General features: G+C 39.7%; 1 protein-coding gene across 1 annotated transcript in view; it reads right to left on the bottom strand.

Annotated features, from left to right (window-relative positions):
- Window positions 1–254: 254 nt before the first annotated feature.
- vstm2la (V-set and transmembrane domain containing 2 like a) overlaps window positions 255–22,288 on the bottom strand; it is a 47,904-nt gene continuing 25,870 nt past the window's right edge. Inside the window, exons 2-4 of the mRNA XM_065269066.1 lie at window positions 12,838–13,007; window positions 5,557–5,601; window positions 255–1,915 (exon numbers count right to left, since the gene is read on the bottom strand). Of these exons, the coding sequence (XP_065125138.1) occupies window positions 1,580–1,915; window positions 5,557–5,601; window positions 12,838–13,007 (551 nt within the window). The 3' untranslated portion in view covers window positions 255–1,579. The remainder of the gene's footprint in view (window positions 1,916–5,556; window positions 5,602–12,837; window positions 13,008–22,288) is intronic.

Here is a 22,288-nt window from a genome sequence, read left to right as displayed (position 1 = left end):
AAAAATATCAAAAATTCTAAACTAGACTTATTTTCTTGGGTTGTTTTGCTCATCAAGAAAAAGCATCTTAATTTAAGAATTTTTAGATATTTTTACTGAAAACAAGACAAAAATATAAAGAAAATATTTTCTTAAAAATAATTTTTTGCAGTGTATGGCCACTTACGATTAGGTTATGATGTAAACCAATGATTTGTGATGATGTGATTCACTCATAAGACAAAGAAACCTTTCATTTATCGTACACCTTGATATATGATCAATGTAAAATGTTTTTATTTCTTTGATAAAGGCATACATTGAAGGTGATTTCAGTCCTGTAGGATTACAGTAATATACACAATCTGTACATAGATCACTTCCAAAAACAAAAACTACTGAATCAAACCATAAAATCAAATAAACCAGAAATGCGGTTGTTATTATAAACATACTGAACACTCTCAGAAGAAATGCTACAAAAGCTGTCATTGGGCCAGTAATCTTTACAAAAGTCCTAATATGTATTATTTAGGTACAGATTTAGTATAATCATGTAATTTTAAGGTAATAATATGCACTCTTTAGGTACAAAGATGTATTTTTTGAACCCAGTGACAGCTGTTATAGCTTTAGTTCTGAGAGTGGTGATTGTTTAGATTTTTTAAAAGCTGCATAAAACCACAAAACTTTGTAATATTGTGTGTGTCGTGGGTTAATAAGACTAAAGCATGATGAAATATTTGCAGAGATAAACCCTGTGCCATCTGTGAGTCCTCAACAAAAAAAACTTAGTTTAGTGCCTTCTACATTATATATGTAAACAATGAGATTAATTACAACATGTAATGTAATTGTTTTGACCTCATGAATAACATTTTACATGATAACATAACGCGTTTTGTCATTTTTCATATTGATGAATCCAAACTACCAATAAATGTCTACTGTAGGTCATATTTCACCTGAAGTAACATAAATAAAGAAGTCTAGTTAATGATTTTATTTACATTGTGACATTAATGACACTTAAAGCACAATTCCCTCGCAATATTTTATTACTGTAAAGCAAAAAACAAAAAAATCATTACAGCAATCTGTAAATGGTAAATAATGAATTACAATAATAAGAATTTTAGGGGGGCAACGTGCTTAACTGTCAAAAAAATTATAGAGTCACAATATAAAATAAATCTTACTACTTCTAAAAATAGGCATCATTGTCTTTATGCAAAATGTAATTTAATTTCATTGATATATATCTATATGACACATTTTTCAATGAGATCCATCACAGACAGCAAACAGGCCGGATCTGCGACGAAGGCGGCGGATCCGGCCTGCAGTCGTCTGCTGTCTGGGATCTGTCTACTGTATCAAAAGCATAAACCATCCGCTAAAATGAGAAAAGCCTGATTTGGTTGCTTTCTCTTTTGGCAAATCTTACTAAAAACATTTGTGACATGCACTCGCTGCTTTGAACAGACATCGAACTTTGTTTTATACACAAATATACATCTTGTGTTAAGGTTTAGGGTTTGAAGGAATAAGGGACGGTGGGGATTTGGGGTAAAGTGTGAGCGAAACTAAGAACTGGATTTTAAAGTGCACAGCTCTCCTTGGTGTCAGTATTATTGTCATCAGCGGACCTCTTCCTGAGCTCTCGACCGGATTTGTGGTGGCCGTGATGGGCAGACTGGTGCTTGTGGTGCTCGGACGGCAGAATTTCATCCGGTGACGCTGCCACCTGCTGGGATGGACGTGCGGCGTTCTCCTCCTCCTCCTGCTCCACCTGTAGGTACGCCCGCACGCGATGGTGACGCAGTTTGCTGTCGCTGAAGTCGATGACGCGGCATTCGTACGTGCCCTCGTCCGACGGCTTCACGTTGGACAAACGCAGCTTGTGGGAGATGTTGCTACCCGCGACCTTTACCACCTACAGAGAATGCAGAGGAGATTCATCAATTGTGGGGAGATGTTAAAAATTATCAGTCAGTGCATTAGATGAATAGGCCTCATGTGTTGATTTCACCCACTGAATATGCAGAGTTAAACTGGACTCCAGCTGCTTTGCGCAGAAGCTGAAGTTATCAGATGTCTGTATGTAAAAATATGCTGCTTTTACAAGCATACATCAGATTTAGAACAGCCTTTGAAGAACATTAACTACAGAATATATGGGAATATTTTGGTCAAAGCAATTTGCAAGAGTGGCATCTCTTTATCAACAAATAAACCCCCGCAGCAGCAGGAGGACTTTTTGTTCTTTCTTGAACTATTCCATATATTCATGTGCTGTGGGCTAAAATGAGACCTTGAGGGAAATGGAGGCCCCATTGTGTCTCCTCATGGGAGGGAGATGTACCGGTCCTGATGGCCAGTGAAAAATAGCAGTGCAAGGCAGTATCAGAAGCAGAGATATGCAGCAGTGGAGATATGAATCAGAGGTATGCAACGGATGCAGCAGAGGCAATGACATGCAACAGTGGATCCAATAGAGCAGCAGATGCAGGGGAGGCAGTGTCATGCAACAGTAGATGTAGTGACATGCAGCCGAAGATGCCATGAAAATGGCGACATGCAGCAGTAGATGCAGTAGAGGCAGCAACATGCAGCAGTAAATGCAGTGACATGCAACAGTAGATTAAGTGACATGCAGCAGTAAACGTAGCAGAGGCAACAACATGCAGCAGTAGCCGTGGAAGCGGTGGAATGCAGCAAATACAATAGACACAGTGACATGCAGCAGTAGATGGCATGAAAGCAGAGACATGCAGCAGTAGATGTAGTAACATGCAACAGAAGATGTAGTAGAGGTAGCAACACGCAGCAGTAGATGTACTGGAGGCAGCAATGTGCAGCAGTAGATGGAGTGACATGCAACAGTAAATGTAGCAGAGGCAGCAACATGCAGCAGTAGATGCAGTACAGGCATTGACATGCAACAGTAGATGCAGTGACATGTAGCAGTAGATGCCGTGAAAACAGTGACATGCAGCAGTAGATGCAGTCACATGCAACAGTAAATGTAGCAGAGACCGCAACATGCAGCAGTAGATGCAGTACAGGCATTGACATGCAACAGTAGATGCAGTGACATGCAGCAGTAGATGCAGTGACCTGCAACAGTATATGCAGTGACATGCAGCAGATGTAGTGGAGGCAGCAACATGCAGCAGTAGATGCAGTGACCTGCAACAGCATATGCAGTGACATGCAGCAGTAGATGTAGTGGAGGCAGCAACATGCAGCAGATACATTGGGCACAGAGACATGCAGCAGTAGATGCAGTAACATGCAGCAGTAGATGTAGCGGACACAGCAACATGCAGCAGAAGATGCCGTTGAGAAGGTCGCATGCAGCAGATGCATTGGGCACAGTGACATGCAGCAGTAGATGGTGTGAAAGCTGAAACATGCAGCAGTAGATGCAGTAACATGCAACAGTAGATATAGTGGAGGCAGCAAAATGCAGCAGTAGATGCCGTTGAGGCGGTGGCAGATGCATTGGACACAGTGATATGCAGCAGTAGATGCAGTGACATGCAGCAGTAGATGCAGTAACATGCAACAGCGGAGGCAGCAGCAGTAGATGCCGATGAGGCGGTGGCGTGCAGCTGATGCATTGGACACAGTGACATGCAGCAGATGCATTAGAGACAGTGACATGAAGCTGATGCATTGGAGACAGTGACATGAAGCAGATGCATTGGAGACAGTGACATGAAGCTGATGCATTGGACACAGTGACATGCAGCAGATGCATTAGAGACAGTGACATGAAGCTGATGCATTGGAGACAGTGACATGAAGCTGATGCATTGGAGACAGTGACATGAAGCAGATGCATTGGAGACAGTGACATGAAGCAGATGCATTGGACACAGTGACATGAAGCAGATGCATTGGACACAGTGACATGAAGCTGATGCATTGGAGACAGTGACATGAAGCAGATGCATTGGAGACAGTGACATGAAGCTGATGCATTGGAGACAGTGACATGAAGCAGATGCATTGGAGACAGTGACATGAAGCTGATGCATTGGAGACAGTGACATGAAGCAGATGCATTGGAGACAGTGACATGAAGCAGATGCATTACAGACAGTGACATGAAGCTGATGCATTGGAGACAGTGACATGAAGCTGATGCATTGGAGACAGTGACATGAAGCAGATGCATTGGACACAGTGACATGCAGCAGATGCATTGGACACAGTGACATGAAGCAGATGCATTAGAGACAGTGACATGAAGCTGATGCATTGGACACAGTGACATGCAGCAGATGCATTGGACACAGTGACATGCAGCAGATGCATTGGACACAGTGGCATGCAGCAGTAGATGCAGTTGATACACTGACATACACTAGTACATGTAGTGGAGGAAGTGACATGCAGCATTAGATGTGCAGGACAGCAGAGGAGACAACAGTGAACAGTAATAAGATGGAGCTGTGAAAGGCAGAGAGAGCGAGACATATACTGCTGTCTGTCTGTCTCTCTTGCTCTCTCACTTTGCCTTTCATTCTATCTCTGAAAACAAAAACAATAAGACAATCTCTCTCTAGCATGATCAGCATTCCCAGAGGCTTTTAAGCACGAGTCCAGACGCTCAATAAATCTGTCTGCCAATGAAACAGATTGCATGTAGACTTAGGTGGATAAATAAACATGCATTCACAAACACACATTCACAAACGTTAATACGCATGAACTCAACTTCAATTACTGGCGCCGCTCCCACATTTTTTTATATTTGGGATGTGATAGCAAACAAACACTGCTTACTTTACGATTATTTCAGAGCTACTGTCGCAACACTTGCATATAGGCTTATAATCGTATTAAATCTACAAGTCAACAAAATCACTGTAATTTCCGTCTGCAAATAACTGATGCCACCAAACAGATTATCGTCAGTTTCTAATTCAGTTACAGAGATCCAAACAATGGCAACGTTGAAAGTCATACCCAGATCTGGTAATGACGAGATTCTGAGTAAACTTTCAACCTTGCAGTCTTCACAACCGCAGGACCACAACCTTCAGCATTTCATTGAAAGCAAATGCCATTCTGAATATTTTATGAAGTAACGGGGAGAAGATGCTTTGATTTCTCGCTCTCTCTTTCTCACACATACACACACACACACTGGAAGAAAACATGCACACACAACTAACAGTGCCAGCACACAGTTGACTTCTAAAACACAAAAACCACAAGATACCTCATGACTGTGTCTGTTTGTAGACAGCTGTGTGTGGCTGTATCGCTTTAATGTAAGAAGGTTCCCTGTGTTGTGCTGCCGTAGGGAGTTAAGATTCACACAACCTACTGCTGTACACACACACACACACACACACAAAGAGCCTGGAGCGACACAACCAGCACGAGCCAAGCAAGTTGCTAACAAATCACCTTCAGCCCCGACCAACCATGATGTTGTGTTTGCATGCTCCAGTTATTTGCCCTTACAAAGACACAGAATGTATTTTTACATTCCATTAGTGACAGCAGAAGGTAACAACCGATGAAATCTATGAATGCGACAGCTGAAAACAAACTTACGCTGATTTTGGTGGCGTCCTTGGACATCTCATTCTGTGGCACAACCTGCATTGAATTAGAAAACATTTTGTTTATGCAAATGCTAAATGATTTATATCATAAAGTATTGCTTTAACTGTGGCCCATAGTTAGAAAAGATCCAGCTGTTATTTTAACAAACAGTTACCGCAGTAAAATCATTAAACATACAAACACACACGGACACAATAAAGCTCAGGTCCGTTCCTCTCAAATGAGTTGTTTCGGTAAGGAGGTGCAGTATAATAACTCTGTGTTCTGTTCGGCTGATCCTCAAGAGCCTTTCATGAATAATACATGACACAAAGGTGAGCGAGAGTTTCCCTGTTTCTTTCTTTTCATCCCTCCATCCAATTAAAAAGCATCTTGAGTTCACAGCAGGAAATCTCTCTCTCTTTCTCTCTCGGGGGAAGCTGCAGTTATTTCTACCGTTGTGATTAATGTGTAGACTGTTACCTGCTGCAAACCCACAGGTCCATTAATTTTAGTGTATTCCTCTCTCTTTTCATCTCCTCCCCTTTCTGTTAGTAGGCCTACATATTTACAAAATATCTCTTAGTTGTAATACCGTGTCCCAAAGTATTTGGACTAGGGCTGTCAAAAGATTAATCGCGTTAAACACATACACAATAAAGGTTTCTGTTTGCATAATATATTTGGGTGTGTACTATGTGTGTGTATTTATATATACATACATATATATATTTTAAATACAGAAAATATGTACAAAAAATAAAAAATAATAATTTTCAGGACAAAATGTCTTCTTTAGGCATTGTCTATGTTTAGTGTGACCTCTCTTGTAGAGGTCTACACGGAAGACCCGAGACCCGAAGACCCGGGACCCGACCCGGGACCCGTACGGGTTCGGGTCTATATTTTAAATGATCAGCCGGGTCCGGGCTCAATCTATTACTTCGGGTCCCGGGTCTGTTTAACATTGTGGGTAATACCCGAGGTCAATCGGACTCGGAGAACACACTCACATTTAAATAAAATATTTCAAAATCAGCAACAAAAACTTAGATGAACTGTCGCATAAATTTTTTCTATGACGCTAAAATTGCGTTAAAAAGTTTATATTTGGTTGCTCCAACCAGGCAGCTAACGCGCATGTGCTCTTGTAATGTTTCTCTGGCTACCAGTCAGGAGCTTCTGCAGTGAGACGCAATGACTTTACCTTTGACAATTGGCTCTTTTATTTAGAAGGCGGGACCTATTCCGCCGTACCGCGCATATTGCACTGACTTCTCTTATTTTTATAATAATATTATAAATTGACCGTCTTGCTGTTATATCTAAAGTTTTCGTGACTCAAAGAGCACAGAGATGATAGCAAAGAAGCAAAGCTAACGAAAGCAGCCTGAACGAGCAATCGTTATTATAATCAAAATGGGCAAACATTATTAAGCAAGTTGACCCGATGTAAAACTGCGTTATTAATCACAATGACTGTAAAGTGGACTTTAAAAGCTGGAATAAGCATTAAAATTTTCAATCGTCAAGAGAGGAATAACATGGATGGAACTTTCTTGGAAATAAGGATTGTGCATCACACAGACAGGTACAAGGAGGGAGAAGACTGACTTCTATGGGTAAGACAAAAAGTTTAATTTTCGCTTCTTGTTTATTGACTTATTAATAACATTTAGCTAAGAATATTTGCCGGTCGGGTCTGTGTCTTCCCGGACGGGTTCGGGTCCAGATTTTAAATAATAGACGGGTCTTCGTCGGATCCGGGTCCAGCTTTTAAATAATAGACGGGTCCGGGTCGGTTCCGGGTCCAGCTTTCAAAACAACAGACGGGTCCAGGTCGGTTCAGTGTAGCACATTTGCGGGTCTGATCAGGTTCGGGTAGTAATTTTTGGACCCGTGTAGACCTCTACTCTCTTGGCACATCTTGAGCGTTTTTGAGTAGAATTAAGTAAAAAGACTAATTTCTTTAAAATTTGAAATGAGGATTTCATTTTATTTAGGTTTAAGAGATCTGCAGTTTCCTGCTATTGCTCAAGTGGAAGCTAAGTTTACCCTTAAAACTTGACACTCAGTTTACATTTTTATACAGATTTTAATACAACATACACATTTTTTGTATTTTCAGAATGTATTCTATTAAAGAGACTGAGAAACAATTATATATGATCACTATAACATTGCAAAAACAACTAATCTAATTCTGGCATGGTGGCCTAACTGTGGGTTCACACCAGATGCGAGTTCAACGATTTGCACGAGTAGATTACATACAAAGTCAATGCAAATATGCGTCCGCGCGTGGGGTGATCCGAATGACACGATATGGGCGGTGCATTCCCCGCGAAAAAGCACGCTATTCGCCTCAAACGCGTCTTCGGCCAAGTTGCAAATATTCAACTCGAGCAAAAAATTCGCATGACACGAAGTTAAATCCCGCAGGGAATCTAGAGCGAGCAAATCGATGCCCCGCGTTTGGTGTGCACAGAGCATAACTGTGGGTTCACACCAGACGCGAGTTCAACGTTTTGCGCAAGTAGATTGCATACAAAGTCAATGCAAAGATGCCATCATACGCGTCCTCGCGCGGGGCGATGCGAATGACGCGAATTGGGAGGTGCGATTGACACGAAAACATGCACTATTCGCCTCAAACGCGCCTTCATGAAAGTTGAAAATATTCAACTTGAGCGAAAAATTCACATTATACGAAGTTAAATAACGCAAATAATGCAATGCCCCGCATTTGGTGTGTACGTAGAATAACTGTGGGTTCACAGCAGACGCGAGTTCAACAATTTGTGCAAGTAAATTACATGCAAAGTTAATGCAAAGACGCGATCAGACATGTCCTCGCACGGGGCAATGCGAATGACGCGAATTGGATGCCACAATTGCCACGAAAAAATGCGCTATTCGCCTCAAACGCGCCTTTGCAAAGTTGAAAATATTCAACTCAATACAATATTTATAATTTCAACAAGTAAAAACTTTGCATGATACAAAGTTTAATCCCGCGAGCAATCTAGAGCGAGCCACGTGATGCTATGCGTTTGGTGTGTAAGTAGCATATGACTTTTGCACAGTACTGTACATTTTACATTTTAAGTTGTTATGCAACCATAGGTTATAATAACCCAGCATTTGGTTTAAAACAACCCAGCATTTTTAACTCATTTTAACCAAGTATTTACGAAATAGGTCATAAATAACCCAGCCATTTTAAGAGTGTACATGTAAATGTTTTTTAAATACATATGCATGTGTGTGTATTAATATATACAAAAGAATTACACACAGTACACACATATATATTATTCAAAATCTTTATTCAAAAATTTATTCAAGATATTATTCAAAATTCAAAAAACTTTTATTTTGTATGCAATTAATCGCAACCAATCTTTTAACAGCCCTTTTTTGGACACCTGAATTCATCTGAATATTACTGCATTACCAAAGCTAAACTCAGATGTGTCGACATATAACTTGATGACATTCAAAGGTAGCGACATGCCAAAATATCTGAATTTACCGCCTTGATCTGTGAAGGCATTGTCTGTAATAACCCTGACATATATATTTGTAACCCTGAACCACAAAACCAGTCATATGTCACATATACTGGTAAATACAAAAATGTATTTATCATATGTGTTGCTAAGGACTTCATGTGGACAACTTTAAAGGGGGTTTTTTCAATTTATTTGCACCCTCAGACTACAGATTTTCTAATAGTTGTATCTCGGCCAAATAAAGCATACATCAACGGAAAGCTTATTTATTCAGAGATTGACCCTTATTTTGTGGTCCAGGGTCACATCACATTTAATTTCTAAGTAAATCTGTGTTTAATAAATGACTGCATTCATAAAGGTGGCGTGAGCTCTCCATGGTGCTGAAGTCTTTGATTGACAGCTGGTTATTTGTGCATGTGTGTGTCTCTGTGTGTTTGTTTTCTGAACAGGACAGATCTACTATTGTCTTAAAATAAGATGCTCTGTTTGACTGGCACAGACACACAGAATGAGAAGTAAATGGGCACATAATTGCAGGATGCTGACAGCGTGCCCACTGTGGATCATATTGTTTTGTATATTGTTAAGTTATAGTTAGTGCTGTAATTGCAGGCAGATCTCAGTTAGAGCATCGTGAGGTTAAGGGCTGAACTCAAGGTGCAACATTGACAGATCTGTAAGATTCCCATCATGGTCTTTGGCTTCTGGCTCAAATTAAATTGTCAACATACCAGAACGTTTCAGCTCATGATACTGTGAATGTTATAATGTCTACTGCATCATATTAGAGGCCATGCATAAATCACAGTCACACTGCTGGGATGCTGCGATGCGTTTTGTTGTGCACTGCCTTGTGGCTTAATAAAGTGTTCTGGGTGGGTGGTTGTTAAGCAGTAGCTCATCCAAAAATTAAAAAAATGAATCATTCGCATACAATTTATTATTCAATAAAGACACAAACTGATTAAAATATTCCTTTAAAGTCTGTGTAAAGTCATTTTAGAGATTTGGTAAATGGTAAATGGACTGCATTTATATAGCGCTTTTAACAGACCTATGGCCATCCAAAGCGCTTTACAATTAGCCTCACATTCACCCATTCACTCCCACATTCATACACCGACAGCGGTGTCACCCATGCAAGGCGCCAGCCAGCTCGTCGGGAGCAGCTGGGGTTAGGTGTCTTGCTCAAGGACACCTCGACACTTGGTCTGGTGGAGCCGGGGATTGAACCACCAACCTTCCGGTTTGTAGACAACCTACATGAACCACTAGGCCACTGCCACTAACCTTTGTTTCTAAACATATTATAAATTAATAAAAGTATTGCTGAATCACGATAAAAAGTTTCCCAGTTTTGGGGCATTTTCAAACTAAAATAGTTATAATATGTATGTATGGCTTTTCAGGGCTTCCGTACTTTTTTTGATTGGATGATTAAAAACGCTAATCCCGGTTTGAAAACGCCCCAAAATCAGGAAACGCCCCTTTTTTGTTCCACAGAGACCTAAATTTTATCCATTCAGGTTGTAGCAGTATTTTAAAGTTGACAGAGACCGGAAACTTTCCTGTGAGTGGGCGTGGTTTCACCACCGAGAGGGGACACGCCCCCAGCATTTAAGAGCAGAGAATTCTGCCCCTTTTTTTCCAAGATTTTTTTTACTTTTTTATTTATTTGAAGTTTTTAAAACATTCAAATTTGACTGGGTAATTAATAACACATTTTTCTTTGGTGTGACAAACCAAAAACACATTTAGGGCCCTATTTTAATGATCTGAAACGCAAGTGCGAAGCGCAAAGCGCAAGTGAGTTTGTGGGCGGATTTTGGGCGCTGTTGCTATTTTCCCGGCGGGAGAAATAACTCTTGCGCCAGGAGAAAATCAATAAGGGGTTGGTCTGAAGTAGGTTCATTATTCATAGGTGTGGTTTGGGCGTAACGTCAAATAAACCAATCAGAACGTCATCCAACATTCCCTTTAAACGCAAGGGCGCAAGTTCCATGGCGGGTTGCTATTATTATGACGGATTTACCAGGCGCACGCCAGGAGCGGTTCACAGCCGAGGAGACCCACGTTCTTGTAAGAGCAGTCAAAGACAGAGAAGTTGTTTTGTATGGGGATAGGAGAAACCCGCCCAAATCAGCGTCGGTTAAACAGGCGTGAGAGGAAATAGCCACAATTGTCTCATCAGCTGGCATCCCCATCGTTGCGCCAAGCGCTACAATGATGTCAGGAGACGGGGGAATCCCAAGCTTGCCAGCATAAATCGGGCACGCCGTGTAACGGGAGGTGGATCTGCCTCTACACAGCACCTGACGCCAGCAGAGGACATCGCTGTGTCCACCCTCACCGCTGAAAGGGTTTGGGGGCTTTGAAATCGGACCCAAGAAACGCAAGCAAGGTCCAACCCCAAAGTACTCTTACAAATCCAGTTCATATACATTAAGGTTTCTTATGAAAACATTTTAATTATTATTTACATCAAATAAACGTAATGCAGCCACACAACAAACGTTATTTGCATGAGAATTTTTTAACGCAGCCACACAATAATTAAAAACTATCACCACAATGCTCACCACTATGATTCCCCTTATCTCATGTGTTAATATTTTTTATTGTAACAATTTATGATTTGCAAAAATAACTTTTGCATCTGTGTAGATTAGATAAGCAAAGTGTGTGCGCGTTGTGCACGCTATACATTATGGTCAAGCATGCGCCCTTAAAATAGCATAATGAACAACGCGCAACGCACCACTGACTTTAGACTAGTTTTTTCTGGTCAGTGGCGCAATTGTTTTTTGAAACTGCAAAATAGCATCAGGGATTGTTTGCGCCGGAACACGCCTCCTTTTTTGCTCTGAACGGCCCAGGGAGCGCAAGTTCATTCCCTAGTTTGCCGACGTGCGTCTGTGGAGGAAAAAACCAGCTGTGCGCCGGTGCAAAATACGAATGATACATGCGTCACTGACAAAGTCAATTGCGCTGGCTGCAAGATAGGGCCCTTAATATCTGACTTTACACTGACTTTAAAGACGCTATGAAATGGAAGTAGCGATTGTCTTATTTTCCCCGTAGTGACGTATTTCCGAGTGAAACCGGCTTCTGAAATAAAAAAGGGCGGTAGGGCGGGACCTAAATTCGTCCATCAAGAATTTATTGGATTGTTGGATTTTTAATCATGTTGCTATTCGCTAATCACTGCGATTTTTTCCTTGACGCCCCCACCTGCAATACCATATGACCGAAAGTAAAAAGAGATCGTTTTGAGGAGGGGAAGACATTTGCGTTTTTGATTAAAGATTATGAGGACACATGAATAAAAAAAAAAATTCATTTCAATTTTATTGCGACTTTAAAATATTCCTTTAAGGTGGGTTTTTGCTACAAAATTAATAAGAAATATTAATATGTAAGAAATAAGGCAGCAAAATACCAAACGTATCGCAAAATGCATATCACATTGTTTTGCAATAACTGAATAAATGTAATACTTTACTTTAGTAATATTAAAGTTGTAGGCTGATGTAGATAGCAGAGAGACTGGCAAGGAAAAAAATTGATGCTTTCTTTTTCTAGAAAGAATTATAAACTTATGTTGCCTTATAATTTCAGTGTTTATATACATTTTATTCAAAAAAATTCTGCAAAAGCATCGTATTGCACATCGTATATTGCATCATTTGTTATTGCATTATTTTTTCAATACGGCACAGCCCTAGTGAGAAATCAAAGTGAAAATCTATATCCAAGTATTTTATGCCTGTACCTGATTGGTGGTCCACGTCTGCTTGTCCGTCCATTCTCTGTGGTTCCTGATGTACCACCACTGAATCTCCAGCGAATAGGACGGTGACCCCGCCCCCCGGAACGAGCAGGCCATCTCCACATCCTGTCCTCTCTGTGCTGTGATGTCATGAGGGACCTCTGTGAAGAGAGCTGAGGAAAAGAGAGAGAGAGAGACACGATAAAACAAGTGTATGACGACATCATTAACATCTCTATTACTCACAACACTAGATTTAACAAATGCACTTAGATTAAAACATCTACATTGGATTAAAGCATCTGATAAATGCATCAGTGTTCTTACAGTACATTTTCTCTTTTATCGGTATGTGTCTTTCCTGAGATTTAAAGATTTGAGCTACAGGACCATCAGAGCAACCAAGTAAGATCTTGAGTTATCAGGACATCGGTGAATAAAGTTGTTCTCATAAGTTTACATGCTATACATTTCAGCGTTTTGTTTGCTGTGACAAAAGCTGTGAGCAAAACAAGCTTATCTGCAACTTGAGACAAACACAATTCAATTATCCTTCATGTCAAAGGCAAAAAGATACGAGCACCCCTCGGTTGGCCTGAAACCAGCTTTCTCAACCTAAACCAGAAAGAGCTGAAATCAGCGTGAAAGTATAATTTCTTCCACCAGTGGGAGTCTGTCTTATCTTTCCTTACAGACCCTGCAGGATGTGTTGCACACAGTTCAAAGAGAAAGAGCTCAGCGTCTCACACCTGACTGTCAAACCATCAAACTGAGGAGGAGGCGGATCCATTCGGAACGGAAGAGAATTCCTGGAAGACGTACTGGAAGATTGTACAGTTAATTCAAGAGCTCAAAGCTTTGACTCGGCAAACACAGGTTACCGTTGCTTGAGGATTAAGGATTTTAAACAAACATGTGTTGACAACATAATGGCTTTATGTATGTAAACACAGAGTGTGTTCAAATATTCCTTGTGGTACCATAGTGTGCCATGTAAACACTATTGTCAATGCCTATGGAAATCAATTAACACCACTGTATATATCAGGACACAGTACTAACATCATTTAGAAGGGTCGTAACTTGAGACATTTTTTTCACAGATACAAACAGCTGATTATTCAGACTGATATCTGCCGATACCGATAGATTTCAGGGGTTTCTATACGTATCACTTCTTTTTATTGGCACTTCTTCACGCTAGAACTTACAAACATCACATCACGCGACACAGCTTTGTTTCATTTCAAAACTCAACAATGGCACGAAAGAAGAAGTGTGTTTTTGGATGTTAGGAGAAGAAAGTCAGCCTTGTGGAAACAATGGATATAGTTTATTATCCGGGATAGCACCAGAGTTTTGCGTGTGTGTTTGATGCGCTGGATTTCATTGAAAAGTCCCAACCGGATCATGAGTTGCATGCGGTAAGTAAGACTTCTGTCTTATGTTGGAAATAGACGCGTGCATATAATATAAATGACACGAACATGTAGTGAATCATAAGTTAAACATTGTTTTATAGTGTTGCATGACTCGTACTCACTCCTCCCGCGGTAGTAACTCCTCCTTCTTCATTTTTTGTACGTTATCGGAAAGATTCAAAGCTAATCTTTCTTTTATAAATCTGATTAAACTAAAGACTGTCCAGAAATATAAAGCATGTAATACTATTCTTTAGGTACTCCAGATTAACATCAGAAATGCAGAAACGCTTGTGTTATGTGAGCTTTAATATTGAACATTAACTCTTTCCCTGCCAGCATTTTTTTTATAAGTTGCCAGCGAGCGCAAACATTTTTTATGATTTTATGAAAGGACTTTTGTTAGAGATCAGATTCAGAACGATGATCAAAACATACACAGAGTTTTTACAGATTTTGGATCAGTGGATGCCAGTGGCGGCTTGTGACTGCTCATCCGAGGGCGCAAATTTTAAAAATATGTGTTCGGAGTGTCATGTGTGTTGCTTGTGTTTTCAAAATATATCTTTGTTGCGTCATGTGAACCATGTGCATCACGTGTTTTGTCAAAATAAGTGCCTGCTGCACACACGTCAAAACAGTTTGTGATAAAAGAGACGCTCACATTTACAAAATACACGAAAGACACTGCCTTAACAATAAACTCTGATTACGCATGAGATTATGCGAGTATCTGGCAAATGCGAGCGTCTCTTTTATCATAAACCCTTTAGACGCGTCTACAGCAGGCACTAATTTTGACAAGCCACGTGATTTACATACGTTCACTTGACGCGCAGAACACATTTTGAAATTATGAACCTCACACAACTTCGAAAAAAGAAGTCACCGGCTGCCACTGGTGGATGCTTCAGTGTTATATAACTTGTGTAAGAGCTCCACCTGTTGGATAATAGCAGAAATATGGATTGCAGTAAAAACTTGTCATTGGCAGGGAAGCTTTTCTCTTAATTGACGAGATAACTTGTCAATGGTGATGAAAGAGTTAAACTAGTATTGTTTCTTTACATTTTCCATACACATTCATTGCATTTTCTTGTTCTCTTTGGATTGACAGGATATATCTTAAACTATTGTCCGATAGAGTAAAAATTGCTTTTATCGACCGATTATTTGGCGATATATCGGTGCATCTCTAGTTGTAACCATAAAAATCTGTCAGCAGTTTTCCAGTCAAACACACATGTGATGAAGTATGGATGGTGTGTCGGGTACTCAGGTCTCTCACAGTTTGCGGTAGGGTAACGTGTGAAATGAAGACGTATCAAACACAATCCATCCACATACGGCTATTAACACACCCAAATCCTCTTAACTGCTTCCTCCAGAGCGGCTCTTCATTTACCCGTAATCCCATTCAAACATGCTCGGACGCAGTGGGGTCCACAGTCAAACCCACGGGGTTCCCGAGACTTCTGTCCAGACATAAAGTCATGCTGGGATCCTCGTTCAGATCACAGACTCAATAAGACTGATAAGACTTTACGCACAGAGTACGACGATATCATGAACTATACAACATGCATTTTAAATGATGAATAAATTAGGAAAGAGATCAATGTATGAACAGACTCTTTAATTCAATAAAAAGTGAGTAGTTAAAGTGAACCAACTTCTGTGTTTTCACAGCGAGAGATATTTTAACACCCCGCTTACAAAAGTGAAAATGCTTCACAAGACTCCGGGAAGTGTTTTAACATCAGTGTCTGAAATGCGGCTTCTGAGCTATAAAGAGCATTTTAAATGCTAAAATGTTGTGTTGCTTTCACACGGTAGTGTTTCTTAAAATAATGTCTTAAAACAATTCTCCATCTGTTACAGATACAGTGTTGTAAAATAAGTTTGCAATGTGTGAAACAGCTGCACAGTCATTTCATTGTTGATTTGTAAGATGTAGTAACTTAAAGCGTGCAGGTCATAGAGGACAGGTGCACTGTTCAACAACTAAAACTGTCATCTGCTGGACAATAAAATAGGTGAATATCTGCGACACTATGTGGAAGGGTGTTTTTATCTCCACAAAAACTCATAATGTGTGTGCCGCAGCCGCTCTGGGACGGAGATGACAGGAAAGCACTTGCTGTAATTACTGCTACCCGATCTGCATATTATAATTGGGGTCCTGGGGCATCATTATTTCAGAAGGAAGAAAGGGAGATCAGATACGAGAGAGACATCGGCGTAATCACCGTCTCTATCAAAGACCCACAGTCCGCTTTCAGTGAAAACCTGATCGACCCGACCCATCAGCTGCAGTCTCTCTCGCTGAGATGAACATAAACGCCCTAAATATCACAAAAGGAAAGAGAGGCAGAGGTGGAGAACAGGTTCATTTCGTGGAGACGCTCATTTGAAGAAGCAGGCGGCAGGTTTCTCGTCCCAAGCCTTTGAAATCTGAATCTGCGGTTGATTGAGTTTAGATCAAAGCGTCGCGCGGGAGGCTTTTCTTTGAGTCTCACGCTGCTGTGAAACACAATCCATACACTAAAACATCAGAGATGCTTTCACAATCAACCACAAATTCAACCATTTACTGTCCAGAAAGCACCACTGAATGCATGACCATCACTGTCTGTCTGATGTTCAAATCCTCTGACTATTGTAAATAAACGAAAGACCTTCACATTTATTTCTTGCCAATTTTATGAAAGCACTGGAAACGCTCTTCACTTCATTCAATCTGAACTCATTAATACTCATTCATATGCAAAAAACATGACTATAAAGAATTTTAAAATCTAGGTCATAACACAGCAGCGTTTTCATTCATCTGTATAACGATTCATATTTATTTCATCTAATGTTTATTAAATAAGTTTCATCCTCGCTGCAGAAATACAGTATGCTTCTTTCATTTATAGTTGACATGCACACATACAGTAAATGTATTTTGGTTACAGTGCATATTTTAAATAATACAGCCTTACCCAGCCATCTCATTCTTTCTGTAATACTGCCGATTCACATTTGTAATCTGAATTTTTATTTGCATATAAATGAGGTTGCTGAAAAATGTTCAATGTGGCCTTCTGACCTGTAGAGAAGATGATTTGGTTTCTGTATGGATGTTGTTCACTGATTCTGGCTTTATTTTATTCTTATTTATGCAAGAGGATCTCAACACAACGTACAGGACAGAACGTATATGAAACTGTATAAAGCACACTGTTGGCAAAATTACCAAGATCTGGCTTAACATCAAATGAGAATCAAAGTACAAAGGCTTATATCAGTATAATGGGAAACAAAGTTGCAATTTTAAGTTTAAAGTTATTTGAAAATAATGCAAACCAAAAGTCGTAATGTGGCACGTCGCGACACAATCATAGTTTTATTCTTACTTTTAACGGTTGCTTTTCTGAAATAGAACTTGAAATATTAAACCTTGTACTGTATGTTGTCAACAAATTGGACTGCCGGAGGACACACTACATTGGTTGCCACAGTGGTTAGACGGTTTCTTTCTACATGACGTTTCCTGTCAAAAATAAGCCTGTGAAAACGGTCAGCCCGTTCAAGACCAAGCCGAATGTTGGAACATTAAACTAAACCCATTTCTCTTTAACAAAGCATTCAAAAATGTGTGTCTAGTACATATACTTATCCCGCAAATCATTTACATAACTCGTCTGGGTAATATACTTATGCCGCAGTAGCTCGCCTGCCAATTTCCATACAATTGTACCTATTATATAATATATCCTCTATAAAATCAGCTATGTCTGGCTCTCTCCCAAGGTTTTTCCCTCCTAGGACTTTTCCTGTAGAGTTTTTCCCCTAGATTTTTTTTTTAACCCCTGGGGTGTCTGCTGACATTGGCTTAACTTAGCACCCTCTTATATACGTTAGATTATAATATATACGCTCACTAGTATGGTTAATCTTAGCCGCTCTATTCGGCTGCTTATGTTTACGATTTTTCTGTGTTCTCTCCTGCATCTATTAATGTAAAGCTGCTTTGAAACAATAAAACAATTGTGAAAAGCACTATATAAATAAAATTGAAAAACAGTTACTGGATACTTTAACATTCATGTTCATAGTTATTTTGTGCTACACAAATAGTTTAAAGTTTATTTATCGTTCATATAAGGTTGCATTCCAGGCGTTGGGTGGGGAATATCCAAAATCCAAGTTGTCTGGAGATCAGCATTAGTCTACAGGCATGTACAAGTACTTGACCACCATAACAACAATGGCAGCCTACTGGACTTTGTTTGTACTGCTCAAGGCATTGAGTTTATTAACTTTCCCAACAAAGTTTACCACATTTTGCTGCTTTAGTCACTTTAAGCTTATCGTCCATCTTAACAAAGTTCATTGTTTGTATTTAATGCTTTGTGTAGCATACGTGCACAGGCACGTGATGTTTCTTTACAAAGTAACATCACCATCTACTGGCCTAGCACCCAAAATACAGCATTTTAAGTTGTTTTTTACAGACCCAATGCTAGACTTTTCTGTTATTTACTAAATTTTTGTTGTGTAAATGTAGCTTCAATGTTGACAAGATTTCATCCAGCTATGTGAAACTAACCTCAAGCTGTCCTGAGGAAGATACTGTGAAAAAACACCTTGGAGCATTGAAAACAGTCTGTGATTCACTCGTGGCCCTGTCGCTTGGGAACATTTTTCTTCCAGTAATCTTCACAAAAAGCAAAAATGTGAGATTCCTCCTCAAACCTCATCAATACTTGGACAAATAGAGAGAGCCCTGCTGGCAGATGGGCCATGTGTCTGAGAAACAACCCTTTGATTTAACACAACGCTTTAAGAAAACCAAAGCTAAGAAAAATGGAGCAATTGACAAGTCAAACAATCTATACAGAGACAACAGGACAGAAAGACCGCAGCGACAGTCACCAATAAGATTTTAAATACTCTCTGCAGGTTTCTGTCGATGGCCGTGTGGATATTTCCAATCTTTTCTTCTATTTTCTGCTTTTCTGCTTTGAGGGTTTGCATTAAAACATTCATTCAGTTTCACTGGAAGAGACCCATTGAGACACAATGTGTATTATTCATACAGGCCACTTTTGTGATGTTTTAAAACCCTCTCTGCAGCATGTAGAAACTTACTTCATTAAACACTTCACATCCAGCAGTGAATTATGTCATATCTGTCTGCTGCATTTCTCGGGTGGGTCACTCAGTGCATCTTCAAAGATGAAAGAATGAATCTTTGAAATCCTAAAAATTGGGTGTTTGCAATTCTTGACAGTGGCGTGTCAAACGCGAGGCTAAGAGCTTTACTTCAAAGCAAACGCGCCGTTTAATCTCGAGCCTGCAAACACTTACACCCCCTCATACACACATATGAGCTCTCACGGCAGTCAAGTGCTCCTGTTGCCCCTGGAAACCGGAGCCGGTGCCGCACGTATGATCGCTATTTCAAGAGGTAACAACATGGAAAAGTGACTGAGACTCAGATGCAGAACGGAGACCTGAACTCAGAACTGTGACTTTTGAAACTCAATACTTTAATAAGATCCTATGAAAATCACCATGGTAACCACAGCTTCCTCCAAAATACCTGAGTTAATACAGTATTGTCCTACTACTATACATTTTGGTGTTAAACGTTACAAATAAAACCAAACATCTACACTACAGTAAGCAGCATAATATTGTACTTTATATTGTACACACAGTAGTTTAAGCTTGTGCACTGCATACTTATGTTAGTAAGGTTATCCCTACGCAATCTAGCAACATTTTCAAGCAAGATTTTTGCATCCACTTTTTTAAGTAAGTTTTACTTGAAATTATTAGCAATTGCATTAATTGCTTAAAATTCCAAACTTAAAAAAATGTATGCAAAAATTCTGCCCTATATTTTTAAGTAATGTCTTTAAGAACCTGTATAAGAAAAATATTCTGGAAGGTTATAAAAAAAATAGGTGGTATTGATAATTTTTGGTGGTTGTGGTAAGGAGTCAGACTCTCGTTCATTCATTTCATTTGTACAGAGAGTCTGGCCAGGCTCCATTGCAAAGCGTTACTTCCGTTAAGGAGGGTCCATTGTTGAAGTTTAAAACTATTGGATCTGCCCAGAGTCACTCAGGATCTGCCAAAGCCAATCGCTAACGTGTGGTCGTGATGTATATCATGCACCGAAACCGGCCGGAAACAACAAGTCAGAATAATCAGACAAACAAAACTTAGCAAACCTGGTTCTTGCTCCAGCTTTAACTTCTGTATATTCGGCAGTTTTGCAACAACGGACCGAATAGCTTTTCTCACGTCTTTCTCCGCTGCCATTGCTGAACTACAACTCAAACTGACGCACGACCTCAACGTCATTGTTCTTAGCCACCCCCATCTGTTCGCTGATTGGTCCTGCAGATTTTTGCAGGAGAAAACGAAACTCTATAGAGCAGTCCCAGACGTACTGCTGAAGCGAAATAAAAATTAAGCGGAAGCACGTAGGAGGGCGGAGCCAGGCTAGTAAGGAGTGGGGTTGACTCATTTATGTAGTTTATTTTTTTATTTTTTATTGTTGTTGTTTTTTTTGAATGTGCATAAATAAGTGACAGGTATTATAAGATTTTCTTCTTCTTCCTGTTTCTTCTCTTTTTCATTCATGTATGTTATAAATGAATGAGATGAAATGAATAAATAAAGTAAATCCAGCCTTTATTTTTTTCAGTGTACTGTAAAAGAAACATCTTTCTCAACCTTTTCCATGACAACAAACTTTATGTGCATCAGAAAGGCTCTTAAAAGGATAATTAAAAAAATCCAGATAATGTCATGTCATCCTTATGTCTTTCTTCCTTCAGTCAAACTGGAAAAGATTCCAGGAATTTTCTCCATATAGTAAACTTTATTGGACACTTTACAGTTTCAAGGTACTTTAAAATTGCAGTTTCAGTGCAGTTTCAAAGGGCTCTAAACGATTGCAAACGAGGCATACTGGTCTTATCTAGCAAAAAGATCGTAATTTTTCCCAAAAAATGAAAAATATGTATTTTTAACCATAACTTCTCAGATTGCACTAGTTGTGTGACACATTCCAATGGAACCATAGAACCTGACAAAGAACCTTGAAGAAACCTTTGTATTTTATAAATCCTGCAGAAAAAGGAGCATGAAACTGGGGCAGAACCATACTATAAAAAGAAAGCATGCAGTGTAAAGTGTATACTCTGAAGTGTGCCGTGCAGTAGTATTCTATTCTGAACATAGTGCATATATCACCAGGCAGGTAACACACATGTGTTATATCATCACACTGTGTCATTTTCATCAGTATGTGCATGTGTGTGTCAGAGGGCTCCAGCTGACTGTCTCTCTCTCTATTCCAGGACAGTGTGTTAGTTTCTTTATATCAGTGGGAGGACAGGAGACGTTGGTATGAGAATGATGAATGTGATGTGGTTTTTTATATTATCACTGCTGAATCTTCTCATATAAATCACACAGTCTCTCCTCCTCTAACTTCACTCTTGCATTTTTGAAAAAAAAGGTTTGCTAAACTGTAACCAAGATTAGGTTTGTTTGTTTTTTTATAACTTAATGCCATTCCAACATCTATGGCTACATTCATGGCAAGAGATGGCCAATCTACACACAGGTTAAATTTGTACACAAGTTGAGGAAGGACAATTTGGCATCTCCAATGTCTTTGGACTGTGGGAGAAAACCAAAGTAAACCCATGCTGACACAGGGAGAATTTCCTGACCTATCCTGGTTTTGAACCGGGGACCTTCTTGCTGTGAAAGGCAACAGTGCTACTTACTGAGCCGCTACAGTGTAAAATGTTGTCGCCTATGTAGTGTGTCAATCAGTCTGTTAGATTTCACTTCATTATACTTAGAAGGCTGTTGACAGCAGAAGCCAAAGCAGGTAAGAGTTTGAAACAGATGCACACAGAGATTTTTGCTCAGTTTATCACTAACTCATTGAGAAACCTTTGAGCAGGTCTACTGAGAGAGATGAAAATGATGGATTTGTTTGTTTGGTTTAGTAG

The sequence above is a fragment of the Paramisgurnus dabryanus genome, chromosome 21, assembly GCF_030506205.2.
Source record: "Paramisgurnus dabryanus chromosome 21, PD_genome_1.1, whole genome shotgun sequence".
In the NCBI taxonomy this organism is placed as follows: domain Eukaryota; kingdom Metazoa; phylum Chordata; class Actinopteri; order Cypriniformes; family Cobitidae; genus Paramisgurnus; species Paramisgurnus dabryanus.
Note: the sequence above shows the minus strand (reverse complement) of the source record. Positions and strands in the feature narration are given on the sequence as shown.